Raw genomic sequence first — 27,195 nt, 5'->3', positions numbered from 1 at the left:
TGCTCAAAAAGCTTTGTCCACAATATGGTAAGGTGTCTTTATTAGATTGTGAGTCATGTCAGTTTGCAAAACATCATCGTCTTAGTTAGAGTCCTAAAGTAAATAAACGTGCTACTATTCCTTTTGAATTAGTTCATTCCGACATTTGAGGTTCTTGTCCTGTTTTATCTAAAAATGATTTTAGGTATTTTGTTACTTTTGTCTATGATTACTCTTGTGTAACCTGGTTATATTTAATGAAAAATTGTTCTGAGATATTTTCTCTGTTTAGTGCCTTTTGTGCTGAGATTAAAACTCAGTTCAATACATCCATCCGTACTCTACGGAGTGATAATGCTAAGGAGTACATGTCCAATGTATTCCAGTCGTATATGGGTCAGAATGACATGCTTTATGAAACATCTTGTGTTGACACTCCATCCCAAAATGGTATAGCTGAATGAAAAAATAGACATCTTCTAGAAACTGCACGAGCCCTTTTATTTCAGTGAATGTTCCCAAATCCTTTTGGGTTGATGTAATTTCTACAACATGTTTTTAATTAACCGCATGTCATCCTCTGTTCTTCTTGGTGAGATCCCTTATAAAATCCTTTTCCCCAATAAGTCATTGTTTCATATTAACCCTAGGATATTTGGTAGCACTTGTTTTGTTCGGGATGTTCGTCCACGTGTTACTAAATTAGATCTCAAGTCTTTGAAGTGTATCTTCCTTGGTTATTCTCGTCTTCAAAAAGGCTATAGGTGGTATTGCCCCAGTATTAACAAATATCTTATCTCAATAGATATTATCTTCATGGAAGATACACCTTATTTCTCATCCTCACCTATTCCGACTCAACAAAGGGAGGATGATGATTTGTTGGTGTATTCTCCTCACCTTATTTCCCAGCATTCGATCACACCCTCGGCACCTGTCTCGGAACCGGCACCTGTCTCGGAACTTGATCCTGTTAAGCCTCCTATTACTCAAGTTTATTCCAGGCGTCACCTTTAGATTCATGTCCTAAACCTACTACTTCATCATCAGATCCAATCCCGAGCAATGATCTTCCTATTGCGTTACGTAAAGGTAAACGACGGTGCACTTATTACTTCTTCTTTTGTTTCTTATAACAACTTGTCGTCTTCCTCTTATTCTTTTATTACTTCACTTGATTCTATCTCTATTCCTAAGACTGTGTGTGAGGCCATATCTCATCCTGGTTGGAAAGATACAATGATAGAGGAGATGAATGCTTTAGATGACAATGGCACTTGGGACTTGGTCAATCAACCTTTAGGGAAAAGAGTTATTAGATGCAAATGGGTATTCGGAGTTAAAGTCAATCCGGATAGGTTAGTTGCTAGATTAAAAGCTCATCTTATCGCTAAAGGTTATGCTTAGATCTATGGGGTGGATTATTTTGATACTTTTTCACTTGTTGCAAAATTGACATCGGTTTGATTGTTTATTTCAATGGCCGCTATTCATCATTGGCTACATCAACTTGATATCAAGAATCATTTCTTCATGGTGATCTTCAGGAGGAGGTGTATATGGAGCAACCTCCTGGGTTTGTTGCTCAAGGGAGTCTAGGCAAGTTTGTCGTCTTCGAAAATCTTTGTATGGTTTGAAACAAAGTTCTCGTGCTTGGTTTGGAAAATTTAGTCAGATTAGAAAGTTTGGTATGATGAAAAGCAAGTCTAATCAGTCTGTGTTCTACAAGCAGTCAAGAGTTGGTATCATTCTATTAGTTGTATATGTAGATGATATTATTGTCATTAGAAATGATACTACGGGAATCTCTCTTAAATCTTTCATTCATACTCAGTTTCATACGAAAGACTAAGTATTTCTTGGGTATTGAAGTTGTGAGGAGTAAAAATGGTATATTTCTATCTCAGAGAAAATATGTCCTCGATTTATTATCTAAGATAGGAAAATTGGGGGCAAAGCCTTGTAGTGCTCCAATGACTCAGAACATGCATCTCACAGAAGATGGAGAACTATTTAAACATTCTGAGAGATATCGAAGGTTGGTTGGAAAGTTAAATTATTTTACTGTGACTCGTCCAAATATTGCATACTCGGTCAGTTGTTAGTCAGTTTATGTCATCTCCAACCATTCAACATTAGGCAGTGTTACAGTAAATTCTGTGTTACTTAAAGGGAGCATCCGAACGGGGTATCGTATATAAGAATCATGGGCACACTCATATTATATGTTTTTCAGATGCAGATTGGGCAGGTTCTAAAATGGATAAAAGATCTACTTCAGGTTATTGTATCTTTGTTGAAGGAAATTTAATTTCATGGAAGAGAAAGAAGCAAAATGTTATGTCACGATCTAGTGCAGAGTCAGAATATAGGCCTATGACATAGTTTGTGTGCGAGATAATATGGATATATCAACTCTTGACTGAAGTAAGATTTAAAATTTCAATACCAGCTAAACTGTGGTGTGGTAACTAAGCTGTTCTTCATATTGCATCAAATCCTGTGTTTCCTTAGCGAACTAAGCACATTGAAATTGATTGTCATTTTGTTCGTGAGAAAATTCAACAAAGCTTGATTTCTACTGGGTATGTGAAGATAGGAGAACAATTCGGGGGCATCTTCACAAAAGTTTTAAATGAGGTTCAAGTTGAATATCTTTATAACAAGTTGGGTATGATTAATATCTATGCTTCAACTTGAGGGGGAGCATTATCAGTATATATTAGCGACCATATTTATGTATATTAGTTCCTATATCTCTGTATATTAGTTACCGTACAAATTAGTTAATATATGGGGATCAATTAGGCTAATTGCCAATTAGCCTAATTATAATTTTCTAAATTAGATTTCTAGTATATATATAAATATGTCCCACCCTTCACTAAAGTGTATGTATTCTTTTTATCTCAATTTACCATCTGGATTCTTCTTCTTCAGTTCATCCAAAATTAATCTTTGAGCCAATCTGGCTAGCTTGCCATATATCCCAATTTTATCTTATTGACTGAATGTTGTTCATCAATCAATGATATTGGCGATTGTGGTAATTGATGTTCAAATACAATGTGGATCATTTTTTTATTATTTCTTCTGCTTGTCTACAGCACAAAAAACCAACAGATAACATGTTACTGGGATGTAGCTCACGTCTCCCTGACAATGAAGGACATGATTCTCCAAAGTACTCTGATTCTCTTTCGCCAGCAATTAATACATATTTATCTGAAGCATCTCGTCAAGAATTTAGAGTACGTTCTACTTAATATTATCTTAGTAGTTTCCATTCTTTAGGAAGGAACAATCCATCATCTATTTTGTGTGTTTTTTTTGTTTAACAAAGTTTTAACCAGTTACCCATTGTGAACGGTGAGCCTTGCATTATCTGGTTTGCCAGTTGGGCAATCAAGTTTCAAGACATAGGAATAGCATCTTTCCTATGCAAGGATAAGAAATCGTATATCATAGAAACCATATAATGGGGGCCTCCTGGACTGGGACCGCCCTTCTATTGTGGATGGGCACAAAAGCCCAACTTGACCCATAAATTGGATACAACCCCTTTCTATTCTTGTCAAATCAGTTTAATATTTTTCCTTTGATTTGAGCTATGATTTTAAGTGTTGATCAACATTGCTCAACATGGACAAAGTGTCATTCCACATGTCAATCGATACCAATATTCTATTGTTATGAGTAAATATCATTGTTGTCAATGCTAATATGGTTTCAATGATACCGACTGAGACATGAAATTTCTTGTTTTTCGAATACAATGAAAAGATGAAATACTAAAATAATAGGGGAAGAAAGAAAATCACCAATTGACAACGGTACCATCCAAGACTCAAAGATTTTCTTCACATGGCTAATCATTGGTTCCATCCAAGTTATGGAAAGACGATGATACACTAAAAAAAAGGAAGGGAAAGAGAAATTTCACAAAATGGAGCATTGATAGTAGCAAAGAGGGACACCATAGTCAGAAAACCCAAGATGTATCATATGCTAGAGTCCAACTCCCAATGGTTTAATGAGATATATTTGTGGACATAGGAAAATTCAATTCTAATTATAAATTTCGAGTCTTTGAAAATAAGATTAATCTTAGTAGGATGATACAAGAATTAATGCTCTTGTTCGCTGCACAACATTTATTTTGGTATTAAGAAAGTATAGGACATAAAGGTGAAGGTGATATCAGATAATATTTTGCTATTATCTGATGTCACCATTTTATAATACCAGTTATCGATGTTTGCCTAACATCATGCAATAGTTGAACTCTTGAAAACAGCTGTGATGTTCTCAGTGCCAATTGTGATGGCAATTGCTTCTGTTATCAGCATTGTAACCACTGCACAAAAAAATCATTTAGTGATTTACACTGCTGAATGCATAGTTGGAATCTCTATTTCTTCTACAGGGAACACCTGAAAATGGATATCTGTGGCACAAAGTCAGTCCTCAGTTAAGTTCATCTAACCAACCATATTCTTTAAGGGAAGCTCTTGCACAAGCACAGTCTTCTAGAATTGGAGCAACAACTAGAGCTTTGCGAGAGTCTCTTCATCCTATACTGAGGCAAAAATTGGTACGTCTTGAAGTTCCTAATAGTTGTTTCTCAAATTGAGTGTATGATTTCTTGCACCTTACAAATTCTTGTAGGAAGTTTGGGAAGAAAATTTGAGCACAGCAGTCAGTCTTCAGGTTCTTGAGATTACCAACAAGTTCTCGGTTGCTGCAGCATCTCAAAGTATTGCTACTGACTATGGGAAACTAGATTGCATCACATCCATGATGATAGGTCTTTTCTCCCGGAGTCAACCATTGGCTTTTTGGAAGGCCTTCTTTTCTGTGTTTAACTATATATTCAGTGTTCATGGAGCAACACTGATGGCAAGAGAGAATGATCGCTTCATGAAGCAAGTAGCATTTCATCTTTTGCGCCTTGCAGTTTTTCGTAATGATTCCATCAGGAAAAGAGCTGTGCTTGGACTACAGATACTTATCAGGGTAGGATAGTGATTTCAGATGGCATCTTGAAAGTTTGCATTATCTGGCTCGAGTATTTAATTTCCTCCTTTTACTCAACATCTTGCCATCTTTGTCCCAACTATTTGGAACTGACTACTTTAATCGTATCTCTCCATTTTAATTGTTCCTAATATTCACTTTCCTCATGCAGAATTCATTTTACTATTTCACAAATACGACACGATTGAGAGTTATGCTGACAATTACCTTGTCAGAGTTGATGTCTGATATTCAAGTGGCTCAGATGAAGCCTAATGGAAATCTCGAAGAGAGTGGTGAAGCATGGCGTCTTAGGAAATCATTGGAGGAAATGGCAGATCAAAGGTTGAATGTGCAACTTATAAATGATTGTGGACTACCTGGAAATGCACTTGAGGCATTTCCTGAAAATTCAACAGATAATCTTTGGTCCTGGTCAGAGGTCAAATATCTATCAGACAGTCTTCTTCTGGCCCTTGATGCAGCCCTCGAACATGCAGTTTTGGTATGATTTTAAATTGTTAATCTCTTCATAGATTCTTCAATGAAATGAATTATCTTATTAAACCATTACATAATAGCATAAGACGCAATTGTCTCAGGATGAGAAACAAACACATGAGGAAGACTCATACGAAACACAATAACATTTTTCTCTTTCTCAATATGAGCAATTCAGAGTGCAACACTAGTTATAATTTTAAATCCTTCAAAAAAGTTCTTTTGAAGCCTTAATGTCACTCAAGCATAAAATCCATAAAAGCAACAAATTATCAGATTTTACAGATATAATACATCAATAAAATACCTGAACTTCAACTTTGAAGTGCTTAGTGAATTAGTAAGGTAGTGTAAAAATTTCACCTTTTTACAAAATGTCTAACAATCACAGCAAATTAAAGTACAGGATACACTAGCAATATTCAAGAATCGCCTTCTAAGATAAACCCACTTTAGTGGAACTCAAATATAAAGTATCAACTTTATTTTCATTACATTATTCTTAAAATTAAAGATTCTTCATTTTAGAGGAAGACTCACCTTAATTATCATCACATCAAACAAACAACCATTAGGAGAGTTTTTTTTTGTCTCGACTGCACATTATTGACTTATAGATCCACCAAAAGCACCAGGATACTTAATTGTCATCACATCCCAGATGTATTTGCAAATAACATGAAACAGATAAGGATGCTTAGTGAAGAAGTAACTAGTAGGCATACTAAGAACATGAAATACAATGCATATGCATGTTTTGTCTCTATCGATGCAAAACTGTCTATCCATATAATCATATGTCACAAATCCCTAAATACAAATCATGTATCTGTAGCCACACGCTGTTATCCCTAGTTACATGCCCTTTGCTAATTAAACATCCCTTTCGACTCCCACTCTAGCAATTCTAAGAAATGTTTGAAATTTCATTTTGAGTTGGGGTCTCGATTCCCTACTAGAATGAGATGATGTTGATGTCGTACCAAAAGACCAACACGCCATGGAGAAGATGAATTAGGAAGAGTCACCATCTTTAGAAGAGTCGTGGAGTTATAGAAGTTGGGAAGAGTTGTGGACTTTAGAACAGTTGATCCATACTCAAAAGGTCCTCAACCTAAAGTCTTCAGTAAGTTCCTTTAGTCAAAATATCTTTAGTAATTTCCTTTTACTGCATAGACGGCTCGACAAACTATCTAGCCTGTCTATTTAAAAAAATAACACCTAAGGAACTGTCTAAGTGCTTGCTAAAACCATTCATGGAATACTCAACCTGTCAGGTAACCTGTCTTTGAGTATTTCATTTGAATTAATTAGAATTTTTTGGATGTCACCTTTTTTGGCAATTCTGACATTATTTATATACCTAAATAGTGTGCATAATATCTTTTTGCCCTTTTTTACTCTTTAGTTTTCCTTAGTTGTCCTTCAATGCCTTTAATTGTTAACCAAATTCGTTACAATATTTTCTTGGTCATTAATTTTGATTCACTGGTGCTTTAATTAACTCCGCCCATGATGACCGGTCATGGCTGGTCCCAAGCCCGGATAAAGGAGGAGGGTTGCGTTAGGTTGCCAGTCAGCGTCAAACTATGGCAAATATTCAATGAATGAATCCATTAAACTATTGTGCTAATGCTAGGTCCTTCCCCGGAAGGAACGCGTTACAGGGTCCGACTGTAACGTCTCGGCAAGGACCGTTACATCTCCAGAACTCGGGTGTAGTGATAAATATGCAAGAGTTCGCATTACAGGGTCCGACTGTAACGTCTCAGCAAGGACCGCTACATCTCCATGAGAACTTGGGTGTAGTGTTAAATAGGCAAAAGTTCTTACACCATAGGTTAGATAAGAACAACTATGATAAGAAAACTAATAATCTAAGATTTGGAACATGGAATATGGGAACTCTCACTGGTAAATCAATGGAGGTAGTAGATATGATGATTAAGAAAAGAATTATTTTGTATACAAGAGACAAAATGGGTAGGAGAAAAAGCAAAACTGATAGAGAAAGTTATGGTACACAAGAAAGAGTAAAGCAAGAAATGGAATGGGTATTATTGTAGATAGTTCGTTAAAGGATAAAGTTGTAGGAATAGTTAAAAAAGTGGATAGAATTATAACTCTTAAGATAATAGTGGTGAAAGAAACTATGAACATAATTAGCGTATATGCATCGTAAGTAGAATTAGATGCAGCTATCAAATCAAAGTTTTGGGACGACTTAGATCAATATTACAAAACATTCCGCCAAATGAAATAGTTTTAATAGGAGGTGTCTAAATGTACATGTCGGAGTGAAAATGCGGAATATGAGAGGGTACATAGGGGTTATGGGTTTGGAACGAAAATGAGGAAGGGAAAATTATATTAGATTTTGTAATAGCATATGACCTTATATTAGCTAATATATTTTTTAAGAAAAGAGAAGAACACTTAGTCACATTCAAAAGTGGGAATAATAAATCGTAAATTGACTTTCTGGTTAAGAAGAATGAAGATTTAGTAAGACCGAACCTCTTGTCTCTACCAAGTCGAGCGACTGTAGAGAAGAATAGACTTGAGCGATTCAAGGATACTTGAATACAATATAGGATATAATAGCGACTGTAGGAAAAATGTGCAAAGCTCCTTTGATTAAAGGATGGAAATAGTATTAGGAGAAATACAAGGCTACTCGAATACAATATAGGATATAATGGCGCCAAATTTGAAAACAATAGCTAAGAGCATATTTAATGAGTCAAGAGGATAGACACGACCAAATAAAAATTTTGATAATGGAACGAGAACGTACGTTAGAGAAAAAAAAAGAATTTATAACTTATTGTACACCTGTAAGAACGAGGAAAACTTAAAAAATATACAATAGCCAAGAAAGAAGCTAAGAAAGTAGTGAGTGAAGCAAAAAATGAAACTTTTGTGTTATATCAAAATGGATACAAAGAAGGGAAAGAGACATTTATAGAATAGCTGAGAGAAAAAAAAGCAAGAGATCTTAGCCAAATAAAATGTATTAAAGATGAATGTATGGTATTAGTAAACAATGGAGAAATAAAAGAAATGGAAGAGGTATTTTCATCAACTTTTAATGAAGGTTTAGTGACCAACTTAACTTAGGTAATTTAATTGGGTCAAATGAGCATAGAAACTTTAATTTTTATCGTAGAATTCAAACTTCGAAGTAAAACAAACTTTAAATGAGATACAATGGAAAAGTCGTTGGACCGGATGATATTCCGATAGAGGTATGGAAGTGCTTAGGGAAGCAAGGTATCGAATGACTTACAAAATTATTTAATGATATATTGGAGAAAAAATGTCTGATCAATGGAGGATAAGTACTCTAGTTCCTTATATAAGAACAAAGGAGACATACAAAATTGTGCAAACTATAGGGGTATTAAACTAATGAGTTATACTATGAAACTTGGAAAAAATAAAAAGATTAAGGAAGGAGACCACACAGAAAATCAATTTGGGTTCACGCCTGGAAGGTCGAATAGAAGCTATACATCTCCTTAGACAATTAATTGAAAAATATCGAGCAAAACAAGATCTACATACGGTATTTATTGACTTGAAAAAGCTATGATAGAGTCCCAAGAAAATTATATGGAGAATTTTAGAAAGAGAGGTGTCAGAATATATATCAACTAATTAAGGATATGTATGAGGATGTAACGACCAGAGTAAAAACTTCAAAGTGAGTAACTAAAGATTTCCAATAAAGATAGGTTACATCAAGGATCACCCCTAAATCCCTATCTTTTACACTAATTATGGATGAATCATCACAGATATTCAAGACACAAGACTGCTGTGTACGTTGTTCAGATATGATATTATTTCGATATGAGACACGTGAAGGAGTAAATGCTAAGTTAGAATCTTGGAGGACACTATAAGGGAAAGGTTTTAAGCTTAGTAGATTAAAGACATAATATATGGAATTTAAATTTAGCAATATTAAGTAATGAAACAATTGTTAAGATAGAGAGGACGAGTTACCCGGAACCGAGAGATTTAATATTTAGGATCATTTTTACAAAACGATGGAGGGAACGAGAGACGCCTTACATGTAATACAAGTGACGGGTGAAATGAGGGAGCGCCGGTGTTTTATGCGACCGCCGCTTAAACTTAAAGGTAAGTTCTATAAAACCGCTGTTAGACCTGCTATATTATATGGAGCTGAATGTTGGGCTATGACTCGAGCACATGAGCATAAGATGACAGTTGCAGAGATGAGGATGTTAAGGTGGATGTGTGGACATACGAAGATGGACAAAATAAGGAATGAGAGCATTAGAAAGAAAGTCGGAGTTGCATCTATTGAGGACAAACTCCGAGAGACACGTTTAAGATGGTACGGACATGTACTTAGACGACCAATAAATGCTCCAGTTAGGCGATGTGAAACTATGATAAACATGCATATAAAACGAGGAAGAGGAAGACCAAAAAAGACTTGGTTAGCAACAATAAAACAAGATAAAATTTATTTAAATATAGATGATGATATAATAGGAGGTAGAGCTCAATGGCGTAAAAGGATTCATACAGCCGACCCCACCTAGTGGGAAAATGCTTGGTTGTTGTTGTTGTGGTGCTTTAATTGCCAATATTTTTGCAAATTTTAGCTCTACATAAATAATACTTAAATCTTTGGTCAAAATTTCATGTTTAGTTATCTTAAATAGTCATGTCTTCCAGTACCCTTTTCATACCTGTCCAGCGTGTGTTGGGTACTGACAAAATTACCCCTCTATTTGATGGGTCACTCCTAACCAATTCTATTTCAATCCCTGATCAAGTCAACTAGACCTCTAGTTAAGATTTGGGATGGACAACATGCATTTTCCATTGAGTTCCAAGTCTAGCTGGGCCCATCTCAAGATTCTAAAGAGATTGCATATACACCTTTAGCCCTTGACAATTAAATCCATTAAAATAGATTTAAGCTGGCAAATCTAAATTGAATCAAAAAATTAGTTAAATATTAATTAAAAAATGCTAGGAAATTCTAAAAATTTGGTCACAAACTTTGTGGATGGGATCTCCGTTGCTATTTGGTTCTTCCTACTTGTCATTCCCTATGAATTTTGTTAATAAAAAAAAATCAAGAAATATCTTTCCTAACTCAAGCTCGAGATAACAAGTAACCTTTCATGGTATTATGATATGATACCCTGTGCTCTGCTGATATTATCAATGGCAGATATTATGGCCTATCAAATATGTAATTTACTTTGCCATAATTGTGCTAATTAGCTGTGTATATATTATTACCTAGAGTAGATTATTTGTAATTAGTACATACTTAAATTAGATTATCAGTAATTAATATGGTAGCTATATTTACTTTGTTACTAAAGATGAATTGTAAAGCAATTCTATTTAATGAGAAAGCTCCGGAGAAGAAAGGGACACTTTTTTCTAGAATTTCAAAGCTGTTTAACATGGTATCAGAGCCAAAGGAAGGCTGAAATTTCTTCTGCCCTTAAAGCTCTCTGGTTTGTTTCTTTTGGGTTGATTTCTGTTTTTCTGGATTGACTTGTTTTTCGAATGGCTAATGAGAATTTTTCTGGAAGAATACCTACGGAGACTTTGGCAATCAAATTTACCAGAAAGAATTATGCAACATGGGAATTTCAGTTCCGGATGTTTCTGAAAGGGAAGGAGCTTTGGGGTCACATTGATGGGTCTTTAATGACTCCTGAAAACGCTAAGGACCTTGGTTAATGGGAGACAAAGGATGCCCGAATTATCTCTTGGCTTCTCGGATCCATCGAAGCTCATATGGTGAACAATTTACGTCCTTTTAATACGGCTAAGGAGATGTGGGATTACCTGAAACGAATATATCATCAAGATAATACTGCAAGGCGATTCCAACTAGAGCTTGAGATTGGTAATCTCAGTCAAGGTGATCTTTCTATTGAGTAATATTATTCTGGATTTCTTAATCTTTGGGGTGAATATTCTAATATTATATATTCAAAAGTACCAAAGGAGGCCTTAGCTAGTATTCAGGCAATTCATGAAGTTAATAAACGCGATCAATTTTTAATGAAATTGAGATCAGACTTTGATGTTGCTCAGGCTGGATTGCTAAATAGAAATCCAGTTCCTTCTTTGGATATATGTCTTGGAGAATTGTTGCGTGAAGAACAAAGATTGGCTACCCAAGCTGTTCTAGGTGCATCACTAGAAAAATCTACAGTTATCAATGTTGCTTATGTTGCTCAAGGGAGGAACCGTGGTAAGGATCAACTGCAGTGCTATAGTTGTAAGGAGTTTGGGCATATTGCTCGCAACTGCAGTAAGAAATTCTGCAACTATTGTAAGCAACATGGGCACATTATTAAGGAGTGTCCTACATGTTGGTGCAACATCCCTCAGGTCAAGGTTGACCTGGTTAACCAAGCTGAGTCTTGGTTTGGGTTTAGATGTTTGACAATAAGATATTGATCGAAGAAGAGTCAAGTAGGTCAAGGTTGACCGGATACTTGACTGGGAAGTCCTAACCGCGTTAGCGTATGAAGTCCTAGAGTGAAGCCAGCGTAGGAAACCCGTGAGCGCCGTGAAAGTCCCAGCTAGCGTATGGAAAACCCCAAGCGAGTGGAAGTCCCAAGCCAGCGTATGAAACCGTGAGGGCCGTGAAAGTCCTGTGAGTTAAGCAGTACGGAAAACCCCAGTGAGCTTAAGCCAGTGAAAGTCCCGTGAGTGAAGCCGAGAAATCAGATGGATCAGGACGATCGGACATCCGGTGAAGTCCAAGAGGTCGAGGGAGTGACCGATACTGCACGACGAAAAAGTCCGTGGGTCAGGGATCACCGACACTGGGGAGTCCCGCAGTCAAGGGAGTGACCAGATGCTAGGTACGATGTACCAACAGTCAAGGTTGACCGGATGTTGGTTGTGGAGGTTCGGACTCGTTTGGGCAAAATTGCGCCGGATCGATCCGCGATCGATTCAGCTCGGATCGATCGGATCGATCCGCATTCTTCCCAATCGAGAGCTTCGGATGATCGCGGATCGATCCAGAGGTCCCGATCGATCACCGATCGATCGACGACGCCGCGCTGAGCAGCGCCGGATCGATCCGGATCGATCCAGCGCGCTTCAGAGCATTGAGCTCGATCGATCCGCGATCGATCCAGACCTCGATCGATTCGGAAATCAATCGAGGATCCGACCGTGGCGCTGGATAAAGCCGGGCGCGCGATCCTGCAGCGTAACTTCACCGATTCATTCCAGCCTTCACCGCCTTCTCCACAGCCTCTCTACAAGCACGTGATCGCCGCTTGGGTTCTTGGAGGCTTCCAAGTCAAGAGGCGGATCCATCTGCAAGAGGAAGGTTGTGGTTAGGTTTTTCACCGCATTTCAAGCTTTTACTTAATCTTTACTACCCTTTCTTCTTCTTGACCGAGAGTCTCAGAGGCTTCTCCGCCCCTGTGAGTTACCGAAAGGAGTGTTTCATAGTGAGGGTGCGCAGTGGATCCTCGATTAGTCACCTTCGAGGTGGATACCAAGTAAAATCCTAGTGTTACTGTTGGTTTGTTTGTATTCCGCTGCATCCTTCAAGAAACAAGCAACGCCAAGCGACGAGCAAGCGATGAGCTATTCACCCCCTCTAGCTACTTTTCTCCTAACAAGTGGTATCAGAGCAGGCACCTCTCTAATCATCGCGGAAGGGTCAAGCATATCAAGAAAAGCTAGAGGGTGAAGAAGTTCGAGCAAATTCTTCAAGTTCAAGACTTCATCTAGCTCAACTTCAAGACGCAATTCCAAGATGGACTTGGATTCGACACAAGGGTGGCTCCACCATACACTTCCACAAGTTTTGATTCTTCGAGATCAAGAATCGAAAACTTTCTTATGATGGAGATAGAGCAATGGTTTGCTCTAATGGAAGGCTTCAAAGCTCCAACGAACTCCAAGGGCAAGCTTCAAAGAAAAGCGGATGGAGCTCTGAGCAAATTCAAAGGGGCGAGGCAAATGACAGTGACCAAGCTTTGGTCAACTTATCGCTTCAGCCACATCTCGCTCAAGTCGAGAATTCAAGACGCCAAGGAGCTGGAGCAAATCGCTAAGCTTCACTAAGAGATCCTCCACCGTACGAGATCAAGAAGAATCCAGAGGGTGACTCTTGGAGCAAGACCAAGAGGAGGATTCCGAGGTCGAGAGGTACCTCCGAAGAAGAAACCAAGAAGCTTCATCCTCAAGGGAACGCAACGAAGGGAACAAGGAGAGAGCATACTCCTTGTTTCATATTCAAGACGATGAAGCCTCCACCTCTGTGGATCGAGGGGAGCAATCCTTGGTGACGCCGGATCAAGAAGGAGAAGCTTCTACATCCCGGTCAAGAGACTGAAGAGGAGGAAGAAGATTCTACCTCCACAAGTCAAGAAAAATCAAATGGAGGAGAATCAAGGTCCGATCAAGAGGAAGTCTCTACCTCCGGATCCAAAGAAAAAGATGCCACCCCTATAAGCGAAGGTAATAATATTTCAATTAAAAATAAAAATCATATAATATGTTTTGAGTGTAGGGAAAGCGGGCACTACAAGAGCAAGTGCCCTAAATTGGCCAAGAAGAAGGGCCAAGTGGCACAAAAGGGCAAGGTGAAGCCCAAGGAGACCGTCCCCGGAACGGAGAAGAGCAAGGAGCATATAATATGCTTCTACTGGAGTCAATGCCCTAAGGGGAAGAAGACGGTCAAGGCTCAAGGAGGAAGCTCATCTCAAGGGAGAGCCTCCAAGGTAAAAAGAAAGGTAACATTTATTGAGCCCACCCCTTTACATCATGGTAAAAAGCATGATAGTTCTAATTTTTATCATTTTAATGCTATTTACCATAAAAATAGAAAGCATGAGGGCTTTAAGCATGTGGCCCTACATGCCAAAACTACCCATCCTAGGGTTAGGAATGTAGGTAAAAGTCTAGGCAATAACTCTAAGGATTTTAAATACAAGCCTAGAAACCAAAATGCTCAGGACTTAATGAAACCAAATTCTAAGGATTTAATGATGAAAATCAAGTCTTGAGATCAAGACTGATAAAATGGAAAAGACCCTAAAAGGATGGAAAATATCCTAAAAGGGCAAATGAGCAAAACCTAGGGCTAGGAAAGTCAAAGCCATCAACAGCCATAGAGGTTTGGGATACAAACCAAAGGCTAAGGATGTGCCTAGTTATCATAGGGTTCCATATAGTTATGGAACAAACCCTAGGTTTAGTGGTCAAGTCAAGAATACTAGGAAGTCATCCCTAAGAGTATTTTTGCAACCAAGTGACTAAGACTTCTAAGAAGTCTAAGAAAGTCACCAACAAGGTCACAAGGAGGCTATCCCTAGGGTCGACGTAGAAGTGACCAAGGCTTCTAAGAAGCCCAACAAGGTCACTAGGAAGGTATCTAGGAAGTTATCCCTAGTGAGTACCTAGAGCATCCAAGGAGCACCAATAGGTGTTGGTTCCTAGAGCATCTTCTCTATCCCATAAATGTTAGAGAGTGTCAACTCCAATAAGGGTAGTTAACCCAACTTGAGGAAATTGACACGGAGCATTTTCAAGGTTTTGTTAACCTTGAAAATGAAATGGAACTATTATTTACCTCGAAGAGTAAATGTGCTTAATGGTGGAAAACCGATTTTATCTTAAAATGGCACAAATTAGAAAATCTTGAGAACTACCAAGTCGATTTGGTATGTTTGAGAAATCTAAGGCAATCCGGCCTTAAATTTAAAAGTGCTACTTTTGTGAAAATGAAATTTGCCAATATTTGAGGAATACGCTTAATTTCAATTGGATACATTAATCAAGGAATTAGAAATGCCAATTTAGGCTTTGGTATTTTCTTGAAGCACTTAATCTAGTGTAAGTCAGAAGTTTAGCTAAGATTTTAAGGATGCTTAGATAGTTAATCTAGGTATATTTTATTTATGCTAAATCTTGTCATGATTGTTTGCCATCACATGTCATCTACTTTTGCATTCATGACTTATTATGAAAATACAAAAATAACATGTCATGACATTACATCATTAGTTATAGGATATTTTCAAAATTATTTTCTATGTATGCCATAACATTATCACGATTAAGTTTAATTCCATAATCAAGGACAAAAGGCATTTAACAACACTTATTAACAAGTAACATCCTAGGTGGGTGTTTAATATCTCCAAAATGCCTAGATAGTATGCATGATCTTAGATTAGGGAAAACCAATCTCTACATCTCACAAAGACCTATAAGATGACTTGTATGTGTTTTAGTGCACATTAGATACAAGTGAGATGTTAGATGATGAACAAAACTCAAGATGTTGATTTAGTGCATTTTGAGTTTTAGTTTCATCAAACACATAGATATGTGTTTTCCCATCATTGGGAAAGCTGTACAAGTCGTGCATTAAGCCCAAGGAATACGGTGGGATATTGGTTTCAAAAGTTTTCAAAATGATTTTGGAAAACCTTGGTGAAGGCTATCTTTTGATAGTAATCACCATCGAATAGTTAGACACAAACTTGAAGAAAACACTAAAGTTTTGCAAGTTTTCAAGTTTGTGTCAATCTTTGAAAATATGATGTATTTCATAGAAAACTATTTTCCTCGATAATATACGCCTAAACAATGCTCATACGAAATTTCATAATTTTCGATTTTCAGAGAATTTTCTAGGGTTTCGTCGATGAAATGGAATTTCAGCAACTATCGAGTCTCGATCGATCCATGGATCGATTGAGTGCTCAATCGATCCATGGATCGATTCGGCATTCCAAAGAAGCTCACTGGATCGATCACCGATCGATCGAGGTGTCTGAATCGATCTGGATCGATCTAGAGAGGTTCAATCGATTGGAACCCAACTCCAATCGATCCAAGTTGCTGATTTTGGCTGGGGCCTGATTTCACATCTTTGAACCGATTTTAGTCTAGGTAACCATTCCAAACCCATAAAATACATTTGTATACATAAAAGGGTGTTTTCATGAAAACAAGGATGGATTGGTGAAGGCTAATTGAAGTTTAGGTTGAGGTTTGTTTCAAATTTTGAATTTCAACCTCAAAACTTCTAAAATTGGTTTTCCTAATGGTTTAGGATTCCAAGTCATTGTCAGGCAACGACAGTTACCACCATGTCTTTTGGGGAGGGACTCTTTAAAGACATGAAAATTTATTTTCCTACGAACCTCGAAGGTGGTTAACCTTCGTTGAAAACGCCAAGGTCGAGCGATCAACTTTAATGGGAGTGGATATCCTCGTTGCTCAAGTGTTTTCAAAGGATAACGCCAAGGATGGACATTTACCTACATCGGGGAGAATGTAGTGAGGATAATGGGGTACGGACCTTCAAGATCGCGGTCGATCACAGATGTTGTGAACAACGACGAGCAACTCTTCGGGAGAGTTTTCAACAACGGATTTGTTAAGTGTGCCCAAAATCGAGCATCGGTCACGCTGTCCAAAGACGGGTGATGTGTTTTATTAGTGGGGTGACGTGCCAATAGGGGAGAACGAAAGGGCTCAAAAGGGAGTAAGTTAGCTTTCATTACCTGAGGGAGTTCCCTCTGGGGAGAACGAAGAGCTTAACTTACGCTTTCATTACCAAGGTACAAGAACGAGGCTACGGATCAACTTATACGTAGTATCAGGTGATCGTAGTATCACAAACATCAAAAGGGGAGATCATTGCGTAACATCCCTCAGTCAAGGTCGACCGTTAACCGCCGAGTCTGTTTGGGTTGATGTTTGATAACAAGATATCGATCAAGAAGAGTCAAGCAGTCAAGGTCGACCGGATACTGATCGAAGTCCTAACCGCAAGTTGTGGAAGTCCCAGTGAGTTTAAGCTAAGGAAATCCCGTGAGGGCCGGTGAAAGTCCCAGTGAGTAAGCTAGCGGATGGAAACCCAAGTGAGTGAAGCCAGGGAAGTCCCAGTGAGTTTAAGCCAGGTATGAACCGGAGCGGCCGTGAAAGTCCTAGGAGTGGCTACGGAAAACCCTGATGTTGGGAAAGTCCCGTGAGTGAAGCCGACAGGAAATCCGACGGATCAAGGACGATCGGACATCCGGTGTCGAAGTCCAAGAGGCAAGGGAGTGACCGGATACTGCACGACGAGTAAAAGTCCAGTGGTCAGGGATCGACCGACACTGGTGGGAGTCCCGCAGTCAAGGAGTGACCGATGCTTGGCGCGATGTACCAACAGTCAAGGTCGACGATGTTGGTTGTGAGGTTCGACTTGGTTTCGCAAAATTGCGCCGGATCGATCCGGATCGATCCAGCTCGGATCGATCGCGGATCGATCCGCATTCTTCCCGCCACAGAGCTTCGGATAGATCGCGATCGATCCAGAGGTCCCGATCGATCACCCGATCGACGCAGTTCGCAGCGATCGCCGGATCGATCCGTGGATCGATCCAGCGCTTCGATTAGAGGCTCTGGATCGATCCGCGATCGATCCAGAGCTCGATCGTTTGAACAATCAATCGGGATCCGACCGTTGGCGTCGTTTATAGCTGCTGGCGTGCGATGGCGGCAGCGTAACTTCACCGATTCATTCCAGCTCTTCACCGCCTCCACAGCTCTCTACAAGCACGTGATCGCCAGTTCTTGGAGGCTTTCAAGTCAAGAGGCGGATCCATTGCAAGAGGAAGAAGTTAGGGTTAGGGTTTTTACTGCATTTCTTGTAAGCTTTTACTTAATCTTTACTACCCTTTCTTCTTCTTGTATCGAGAGTCTTGTAGGGCTTCTCCGCCTCAGTAGTTACCGAAAAGGAGTGTTTCATAGTGGAGGGTGCGTGCGGATTAGTCACCTCCTTCGAGGTGGATACCAAGTAAAATCCTAGTGTTAGCGTGGTTGTATTTGTTTTCCGCTGCATATCCTCAAGAAACAAGCAACGCCAAGCGACGAGCACGCGACGAGCTATTCACCCCCTCTAGCTACTTTTCCCTAACAAGTGGTATCGAGCGAGGCCGCTCTTCACCGAATCACGCCTGAAGGGTCAAGCATATCAAGAAAAGCTAGAGGGTGAAGAAGTCGAGCAAATTCTTCAAGTTCAAGACTCCATCTAGCTCAACTTCAAGACGCAATTCCAAGATGGACTTGGATTTGACACAAGGGTGGCTCCACCATACACTTCCACAAGTTTTGATTCGAGATCAAGAATCGAAAACTTCTTATGATGGAGATAGAGCAATGGTTCGCTCTAATGGAACTTCAAGCTCCAACGAACTCCAAGGGCAAGCTTCTAAAGAAAAGCGGATGGAGCCTGGGCAAATTCAAAGGGCGAGGCAAACGACAAAGTGACCAAGCTGGTCAACTTATCGCCTAGCCACATCTCGCTCAAGTCGAGAATTCAAGATGCCAAGGAGCTGGAGCAAATCACAGCTTCACGAAGAGATCCTCCACCGCATTTGAGATCAAGAAGAATCCAGAGAGGGTGACTCTTTGGAGCAAGACCAAGAGGAGGATTCCGAGGTTGAGAGATGCTCAACCTCCGAAGAAGAGGAAATCCAAGAAGCTTCATCCTCAAGGGAATGCAACGAAGGGAACAAGGAGAGAGCATACTCCTTGTTTCATATTCAAGATGATGAAGCCTCCACCTCTAGGATTGAGGGGGAGCAATCCTTGGTGACGCCGGATCAAGAAGAAGGAGAAGCTTCTACATCCGGGTCAAGAGACGAAGAGGAGGAAGAAGATTCTACCTCCACAAGTCAAGAAAAATCAAATGGATGAGAATCAAGGTCTGATCAAGAGGAAGTCTCTACCTCCGGATCCAAAGAAAAAGATGCCACCCCTACAAGCGAAGGTAATAATATTTCAATTAAAAATAAAAATCATATAATATGTTTTGAGTGTAGGGAAAGCGGGCACTACAAGAGCAAGTGCCCTAAATTGGCCAAGAAGAAGGGCCAAGTGGCACAAAAGGGCAAGGTGAAGCCCAAGGAGACCGTCCCCGGAACGGAGAAGAGCAAGGAGCATATAATATGCTTCTCTTGCAATCAAAAGGGGCATTACCGGAGTCAATGCCCTAAGGGGAAGAAGACGGTCAAGGCTCAAGGAGGAAGCTCATCTCAAGGGAGAGCCTCCAAGGTAAAAAGAAAGGTAACATTTATTGAGCCCACCCCTTTACATCATGGTAAAAAGCATGATAGTTCTAATTTTTATCATTTTAATGCTATTTACCATAAAAATAGAAAGCATGAGGGCTTTAAGGAAAAGCATGTGGCCCTACATGCCAAAACTACCCATCCTAGGGTTAGGAATGTAGGTAAAAGTCTAGGCAATAACTCTAAGGATTTTAAATACAAGCCTAGAAACCAAAATGCTCATGGACTTAATGAAAAACCAAATTCTAAGGATTTAATGATAGAAAATCAAGTCTTGAGATCAAGACTTGATAAAATGGAAAAGACCCTAAAAAGGATGGAAAATATCCTAAAAGGGCAAAATGAGCAAAACCTAGGGCTAGGAAAGTCAAAGCCATCAAATAGCCATAGAGGTTTGGGATACAAACCAAAGGCTAAGACGTGCTTAGTTATCATAGGGTTCCATATAGTTATGGAACAAACCTAGGTTTAGTGGTCAAGTCAAGAATACTAGGAAGTCATCCCTAAGAGTATTTTGCAACAAGTGACTAAGACTTCAAGAAGTCTAAGAAAGTCACTAACAAGGTCACAAGGGAGGCTATCCCTGGGGTTGACCCTAGAAAATGTGACCAAGGCTTCTAAGAAGCCCAACAAGGTCACTAGGAAGGTATCTAGGAAGTTATCCCTAGTGAGTACCTAGAGCATCCAAGGAGCACCAATAGTGTTGGGTTCCTAGAGCATCTTCTCTATCCCATAATGGTTAGAGAGTGTCAACTCCAATTGTAAGGGTAGTTAACCCAACTTCGAGGAAATTGACAATTAAGGAGCATTTTCAAGGTTTTTAACCTCGAAAATGAATGGAACTATTATTTACTCCTCGAAAGAGTAAATGCGCCTAATGGTGGAAAACCTGATTTTATCTTAAAACGACACAAATTAGAAAATCTCGAGAACTACCAAGTCGATTTCGGTATGTTTTAGAAATCTAAGGCAATCCGGCCTTAAATTTAAAAGTGCTACTTTTGTGGAAAATGAAATTTGCCAATATTTGAGGAATACGCTTAATTTCAATCGGCATACATTAATCAAGGGAATTAGATGCCAATTTATGTTCTTATATTTTCTGCACTTTAGGAATCATAGTGTAAGTCAGAAGTTTAGCTAAGATTTTAAGGATTTAGATAGTTAATCTAGGTATATTTTATTTACGCTAAATCTTGTCATGATTGTTTCCATCATACGCCATGACATCATAACTATTTTGCATTCATGACTTATTATTAAAAATACAAAAATATATGACATACATACATCATGAGTTATAGGATATTTTCTTTTGAAAATTTGATGTATGCCATAACATTATCACGCATTAAGTTTAATTCCATAATCAAGGACAAAAGGCATTTAACAACACTTATTAACAAGTAACATCCTAGGTGGGTGTTTAATATCTCCAAAATGCCTAGATAGTATGCACGATCCTAGATTAGGGCAAAACCAATCTCTACATCTCACAAAGACCTATAAGATGACTTGTGTGTTTTAGTGCACATTAGATACAAGTGAGATGTTAGATGATGAACAAAACTCAAGATGTTGATTTAGTGCATTCTTTCGAGTTTTAGTTTCATCAAAACATAGATATGTGTTTTCCCATCATCGGGAAAGCTAATGTACAAGTCATGCATTAAGCCCAAGGAATACGGTGGGATATTGGTTTTCAAAAGTTTTCAAAATGATTTTGGAAAACCTTGTGAAGGCTATCTTCGATAGTAATCACCATCGAATAGTTAGACACAAACTCAAGAAAACACTAAAGTTTTCGCAAGTTTTCAAGTTTGTGTCAATCTTTGAAAATACGATGTATTTTCACAGAAAACTATTTTTCCTTGATAATATACGCCCTAAACAATGTCTACACGAAATTTCATAATTTTGATTTTAGAGAATTTTTAGAAGTTGACTGAAATGGAATTTCAGCAACTATCGAGTCTCGATCGATCCATGGATCGATTGAGGCTGAATCGATCCATGGATCGATCTGGGCATTTCGCAGCGAAGCTCCCGATCGATCACCGATCGATTCAGGTGTCCGAATCGATCGGTGGATCGATCTGCAGAGGTTCAATCGATTGAACTCAACTCCAATCGATCCAAGTTGCTGATTTCGGTGGGAAGGCCGCATCTTTGAACCGATTTTAGTCTAGGTAACCATTCCAAACCCATAAAATACATTTAGATACATAAAAGGGTGTTTTCATGTGAAAACAAGGATGGATTGGTTAAGGAAGGCTAAGTTGAAGTTTAGGTTGAGGTTTGTTTCAAATTTTGAATTTCAACCTCAAAACTTCTAAAATTGGTTTTCCTAATGGTTTAGGATTCCAAGTCATTGTTGGTAACGACAGAAGTTACCACCATGTCTTTGGGGAGGACTCTTTAAAGACATGAAAATTTATTTTTCTCACGAACCTTGGAAGGTGGTTAACCGAAATACTCAAGGTCGAGCGATCAACTTTAAATGGGAGTGGATATCCTCATTGCTCAAGTGTTTTCAAAGGATAACGCTAAGGATGGACATTTACCTACATCGGGGAGAATGAGGTGAGGATAATGGGGTACGGACCTTCAAGATCGTGTCGATCACAATGATGCAGAACAACGACGAGCAACTCTTCGGGGAGAGTTTTCAACAACGGATTTGGTGCCCAAAATCGAGCATCGGTCAGACGTGTGTCCAAAGACGGGTGATGTGTTTTATTAGTAAGGGGTCATGCGCCAATAGGGAGAACGAAGGCTCATGAAGGGAGTGTTAGCTTCATTACCTGTGAGGAGTTCGCCTCTGGGGAGAAACGAAGAGCTTAACTTACGCCATTACCTAAGGTACGAAGAACGAGGCTGGGATTACCTAACTATACGTAGTATCAGGTGTGATTGTAGTATCACAAACATCAAAAGGGAGATTGCTGTGCACATCCCCGTGTCAAGGTCGACTGTTAACCAAGTCGAGTCTGCTGGCTTGATGTTCGACAACAAGATATCGATCAAGAAGAGTCAAGCAGGTCAAGGTCGACCTGACACTGATCGAAGTCCTAACCGCGTTAGCGTATGAAGTCCTGATGGTTAGCAAAGGAAACCCGTGAGTGGCCGGTGAAAGTCCTATGAGCGGGTTGCAGGATGGAAAACCCTAGCGGTTGTGGAAGTCCCAAGGAGTTAAGTGGTAAGGAAACTCGTGAGCCGTGAAAGTCCCAGTGAGTGAAGCAGATGGAAAACCCTAGTGAGCGGTTAGTGAAAGTCCCGTGAGTGAAGCCGAAGGAAATCCACGATGGATCAAGGACGATCGGACATCCGGTGTCGAAGTCCAAGTAGTCAAGGGAGGACCTGATACTGCACGAAGTAAAAGTCCGGGTCAGCGGATTGACCGACACTCGTGGGAGTCCCGCAGTCAAGGAGTGACCAGATGCTAGGTACGATGTACCAACAGTCAAGGTTGACCGGATGTTGGTTGGAGGGTTTGGGACTTGGTTTGGGCAAAACCAAGCGCCGGATCGATCCGCGGATCGATCGCAGCTCGATCGGCCGCGAATTCGGACCTCTTCCAATGCACTGAGAGCCGCGATCGATCCAGAGGTCCCGATCGATCACCGATCGATCGACGATGCCGCCATAGCGCCGGATCGATCCGGATCGATCCAGCGCGCTTCAGAGCACGAGCGCCCGGATCGATCCGCGATCGATCCAGCCTCCCGATCGATTCGAACATTCAATCGATCGATCCGACCGCTGGCGCTTTATACCGCAGCGCGCGATGGCCGCGCGTAACTTCAACGATTCATTCCACCTTCACCGCCTTCTCCACAAGCACGCGATCGCTACCAAGGTTCTCGGAGGCTTTCCAAGTCAAGAGGCGGATCCATTGCAAGAGGAAGAAGTTAGGTTAGGGTTTTCACCGCATTTCTTGTAAGCTTTTACTTAATCTTTACTACCCTTTCTTTTCTTGTATTGAGTCTTGAGGCTTCTCCGCCCTCAGTAGTTACCGAAAAGGAGTGTTTCATAGTGGAGGGTGCGTGAGTGTGGATCCTTCGATTAGTCACCTCCTTTCGAGGTGGATACCAAGTAAAATCCTAGTGTTAGCGTGGTTGTATTTGTTTCTGTATTTTCGCGCATATCCTCAAGAAACAAGCAACGCCAAGCGACGAGCACGCGACGAGCTATTCACCCCCTCTAGCTACTTTGTCCTAACAAGTGGTATCGAGAGAGGCCGTTTCACGAATCATCACCGGAAGGGTCAAGCATATCAAGAAAAGCTAGAGGGTGAAGAAGTTCGAGCAAATTCTTCAAGTTCAAGACTTCATCAAGCTCAACTTCAAGATGCAATTCCAAGACGGACTCGATTCGACACAAGGGTGGCTCCACCATACACTTCCACAAGTTTTGATTCTGGAGATCAAGAATCGAAAACTTTCTTATGATGGAGATAGAGCAATGGTTTGCTCTAATGGAAGGCTTCAAAGCTCCAACGAACTCCAAGGCAAGCTTCTAAAGAAAAGCGGATGGAGCTCTGAGCAAATTCAAAGGGCGAGGCAAATGACAAAGTGACCAAGCTGTCAACTTATCGCCAGCCACATCTCGCTCAAGTCGAGAATTCAAGACGCCAAGGAGCTGAGCAAATCGCTAAGCTTCATGAAGAGATCCCTCCACTGTACGAGATCAAGAAGAATCCAGAGGGTGACTCTTTGGAGCAAGACCAAGAGGAGGATTCCGAGGTTGAGAGACGCTCAACCTCCCAAGAAGAGGAAATCCAAGAAGCTTCATCCTCAAGGGAATGCAACGAAGGGAACAAGGAGAGAGCATACTCCTTGTTTCATAGAAGAAGCCTCCACCTTTAGGATCGAGGGGAGCAACTTGGTGACGCCGGATCAAGAAGAAGGAGAAGCTTCTACATCCGGGTCAAGAGACGAAGAGGAGGAAGAAGATTCTACCTCCACAAGTCAAGAAAAATCAAATGGAGGAGAATCAAGGTCCGATCAAGAGGAAGTCTCTACCTCCGGATCCAAAGGAAAAGATGCCACCCCTACAAGCGAAGGTAATAATATTTCAATTAAAAATAAAAATCATATAATATGTTTTGAGTGTAGGGAAAGCGGGCACTACAAGAGCAAGTGCCCTAAATTGGCCAAGAAGAAGGGCCAAGTGGCACAAAAGGGCAAGGTGAAGCCCAAGGAGACCGTCCCCGGAACGGAGAAGAGCAAGGAGCATATAATATGCTTCTCTTGCAATCAAAAGGGGCATTACCGGAGTCAATGCCCTAAGGGGAAGAAGACGGTCAAGGCTCAAGGAGGAAGCTCATCTCAAGGGAGAGCCTCCAAGGTAAAAAGAAAGGTAACATTTATTGAGCCCACCCCTTTACATCATGGTAAAAAGCATGATAGTTCTAATTTTTATCATTTTAATGCTATTTACCATAAAAATAGAAAGCATGAGGGCTTTAAGGAAAAGCATGTGGCCATACATGCCAAAACTACCCATCCTAGGGTTAGGAATGTAGGTAAAAGTCTAGGCAATAACTCTAAGGATTTTAGATACAAGCCTAGAAACCAAAATGCTCATGGACTTAATGAAAAACCAAATTCTAAGGATTTAATGATAGAAAATCAAGTCTTGAGATCAAGACTTGATAAAATGGAAAAGACCCTAAAAAGGATGGAAAATATCCTAAAAGAGCAAAATGAGCAAAACCTAGGGCTAGGAAAGTCAAAGCCATCAAATAGCCATAGAGGTTTGGGATACAAACCAAAGGCTAAGAAGGATGTGTCTAGTTATCATAGGGTTCCATATAGTTATGGAACAAACCCTAGGTTTAGTGGTCAAGTCAAGAATACTAGGGAAGTCATCCCTAAGAGTATTTTTGCAATCAAAGTGACTAAGACTTCTAAGTCTAAGAAAGTCACTAACAAGGTCACAAGGAGGCTATCCCTAGGGTCGACCTAGAAAATGTGACCAAGGCTTCTAAGAAGCCCAACAAGGTCACTAGAAGGTATCTAGGAAGTTATCCCTAGTGAGTACCTAGAGCATCCAAGGAGCACCAATAGGTGTCGGTTCCTAGAGCATCTTCTCTATCCCATAGAGAGAGTGTCAACTCCAATTGTAAGGGTAGTTAACCCAACTTCGAGGAAATCGACACTCAGGAGCATTTTCGAGGTTTTAACTTTGAAAATGAAATGGAACTATTATTTACCCGAAAGAGTAAATGTGCCTAATGGTGGAAAACTGATTTTATCTTAAAATGGCACAAATTAGGAAAATCTTGAGAACTACCAAGTTGGGATTTTGGTATGTTCTTAGGAAATCTAAGGCAATCCGGGCCTTAAATTTAAAAGTGCTACTTTTGTGGAAAAATGAAATTTGCCAATATTTAAGGAATACGCTTAATTTCAATTGGCATACATTAATCAAGGGAATTAGAAATGCCAATTTAGGCTTTGGTATTTTCTTGAAGCACTTTAGGGCAATCTAGGTGTAAGTTTAGCTAAGATTTTAAGGATGCTTAGATAGTTAATCTAGGTATATTTTATTTATGCTAAATCTTGTCATGATTGTTTGCCCATCATATGCCATGACATCATAACTATTTGTGCATTCATGACTTATTATGAAAAATACAAAAATACCATGTCATGACATTCATACATCATGTAGTCATAGGATATTTTCTTTTGAAAATTATTTCCTTTTGATGTATGCCATAACATTATCATGCATTAAGTTTAATTCCTTGTAATCAAGGACAAAAGGCATTTAACAACACTTATTAACAAGTAACATCCTAGGTGGGTGTTTAATATCTCCAAAATGCCTAGATAGTATGCATGATCCTTAGATTAGGGCAAAACCAATCTCTACATCTCACAAAGACCTATAAGATGACTTGTATGTGTTTTAGTGCACATTAGATACAAGTGAGATGTTAGGATGATGAACAAAACTCAAGATGTTGATTTAGTGCATTCTTTTGAGTTTTAGTTTCATCAAAACACATAGATATGTGTTTTCCCATCATTGGGAAAGCTAATGTACAAGTCATGTGCATTAAGCCCAAGGAATATGGTGGGATATTGGTTTTGAAAATTTCAAAATGATTTTGGAAAACCTTGGTGAAGGCTATCTTTTGATAGTAATCACCATTGAATAGTTGACACAAACTCAAGAAAACACTAAAGTTTTTGCAAGTTTCAAGTTTGTGTCAATCTTTGAAAATATGATGTATTTTCATAGAAAACTATTTTTCCTTGATAATATATACCCTAAACAATGTCTACACGAATTTTCATAATTTTGGATTTTTTAGAATTTTCTAGGGGTTTCAAGTTGACTGAAATGGAATTTCAGCAACTATCGAGCTCCGATCGATCCATGGATCGATTGGAGTGCTGAATCGATCCATGGATCGATTCAAACGGCACTTCACTGGATCGATCGACCGATTGATCCAGGTGTCCGAATCGATCGGATCGATTCGTAGAGTTCAATCGATTGAACTCAACTCAATCGATCCAAGTTGCTGATTTTGGCTGGGAAGGCCTGATTTCAGCATCTTTGA

At 39.6% G+C, this 27,195-nt stretch overlaps 1 protein-coding gene across 1 annotated transcript in view; it reads left to right on the top strand.

Annotated features, from left to right (window-relative positions):
* LOC121976896 (guanine nucleotide exchange factor SPIKE 1-like) overlaps positions 1-27,195 on the top strand; it is a 135,359-nt gene that overhangs the window by 100,501 nt on the left and 7,663 nt on the right. The window contains exons 26-29 of the mRNA XM_042529296.1: positions 3,087-3,230; positions 4,406-4,573; positions 4,648-4,995; positions 5,168-5,500. Of these exons, the coding sequence (XP_042385230.1) occupies positions 3,087-3,230; positions 4,406-4,573; positions 4,648-4,995; positions 5,168-5,500 (993 nt within the window). The remainder of the gene's footprint in view (positions 1-3,086; positions 3,231-4,405; positions 4,574-4,647; positions 4,996-5,167; positions 5,501-27,195) is intronic.

This window comes from Zingiber officinale, chromosome 4B, assembly GCF_018446385.1.
Source record: "Zingiber officinale cultivar Zhangliang chromosome 4B, Zo_v1.1, whole genome shotgun sequence".
Lineage (NCBI taxonomy): Eukaryota > Viridiplantae > Streptophyta > Magnoliopsida > Zingiberales > Zingiberaceae > Zingiber > Zingiber officinale.
This window is presented reverse-complemented; position numbering and strand designations above follow the sequence as displayed.